Below are 1,560 nucleotides of genomic sequence, written 5' to 3'. Positions count from 1 at the left end.
AAAGAGCCAGTGAAAAACCCTGACACAAAAAGAATGCATGCACTATGATTCCATTTACATAAAGTCTCTTAGAAGTCTAGGTAATCATTATTCTTTGGATGTTGGAAGTAGGTACTAGAAGGGGGCAGGAGGGGGGTTCTGGGATGTAACGTTCTTTTTTTATTTCCTTTAAGTTCTTGTTATATGGGTTTATCCAGTTTGTGAAAATTTATTCAGATGTACCCACATCAAAACTTTAAAACTGAAACAAATAAAAACAATAACTGCAATGGATCACTTTACTTGAAACCAAGGAGATCACAATAGACGCGCTGCCCACCCCCAACCCCCTGCGCACGCACAACACACAATGAAGCGAAACCTCATTGGCGGGGATCCGTGACGCACTTCCAGAAGCTGCAGCTTAGCACCGTCTTCTCCGTCTCCTACTCGTTCCGCCTTCCAGCCGTCTGGCCTCCACACCATCCAGCCAGGCGGCATCGGTCCCCCGGATTCTGTCCCTGAGCCAAGCAGTGTCCCTCGAGGTCAGCGACAGCTTTTTCTGAGTTCACTGCGGTCCAGCTGGCCCCCTACCCGCCGCCATTATGAACATCCGCAACGCTCGGCCAGACGACCTGATGAACGTGCAGCACTGCAACCTCCTTTGCCTTCCTGAGAACTACCAGATGAAGTACTATTTATATCACGGCCTTTCCTGGCCCCAGCTTTCTTACATCGCTGAGGATGAGGACGGGAAGATTGTGGGCTATGTCCTGGCCAAAATGGAGGAGGACCCAGAGGATGTCCCGCATGGCCACATCACCTCCCTGGCCGTGAAGCGTTCACACCGGCGCCTCGGCCTGGCCCAGAAGCTGATGGACCAGGCCTCCGGGGCCATGATAGAGAACTTTAACGCCAACTACGTGTCTCTGCATGTCAGGAAGAGTAACCGGGCAGCCTTGCACCTCTATTCTAACACCCTCAACTTTCAGGTTAGTGAGGTGGAACCTAAATACTATGCAGATGGGGAAGATGCTTATGCTATGAAGCGGGATCTCTCGCAGATGGCAGGTGAGCTGAGACGACAAATGGAGCTGAAGAAGGGCGAGTGTGTGGTCCTGGGCTCCAGGGAGAACCAGGAGACCCAGGGCTGCACCCTTTCTGGTTCTGAAGAGGCCTGTCAGCAAAAGAACCCAGCTACCGAAGATAGTGGCAGTGACTGCAAAGAACCTAACGAGTCTGTGGAGAGCACCGAAGTCCAGGACAGCTCAGAAAACTCAGATTCTACCTCCTAGAGCATGCTTAGGTATTTTGTCTTCCTTGCCCCAGTACCTCCTACTCCTAAATCCCTGCCTCTTGCCTTGGCCTCCCCAATTCCGTCCTATCTTATTCCATGCTAGCCCTGCTAGGTTTTATGGTAAAAGCCACCTGGTGACCTTAAGGAGACGGGTAGAGTGAGTTGAGGGAGACTCATTGCTCGCTATCGGTAGTTAATAGGATACCAACTCATGCTGGAAATAGATTAATTTCAATGAAGAAACAAGCATTTATGCTGTTTTCTAGCATGAGTTGTATTTCAGG

At 50.3% G+C, this 1,560-nt stretch overlaps 1 protein-coding gene across 1 annotated transcript; it reads left to right on the top strand.

Annotated features, from left to right (window-relative positions):
• The first annotated feature begins 524 nt into the window (after positions 1 to 524).
• On the top strand, positions 525 to 1,274 carry NAA11 (N-alpha-acetyltransferase 11, NatA catalytic subunit). The gene has a single exon (XM_003923937.2). It carries the CDS (start codon positions 585 to 587, stop codon positions 1,272 to 1,274), a length of 690 nt encoding a protein of 229 aa, XP_003923986.1. The 5' UTR covers positions 525 to 584.
• Positions 1,275 to 1,560: the final 286 nt, after the last annotated feature.

The sequence above is a fragment of the Saimiri boliviensis genome, chromosome 3 (assembly GCF_048565385.1).
Source record: "Saimiri boliviensis isolate mSaiBol1 chromosome 3, mSaiBol1.pri, whole genome shotgun sequence".
Taxonomy (NCBI): domain Eukaryota; kingdom Metazoa; phylum Chordata; class Mammalia; order Primates; family Cebidae; genus Saimiri; species Saimiri boliviensis.
The sequence above is the reverse complement of the archived record's forward strand: the minus strand, read 5'-3'. Positions and strand labels throughout refer to the sequence as shown.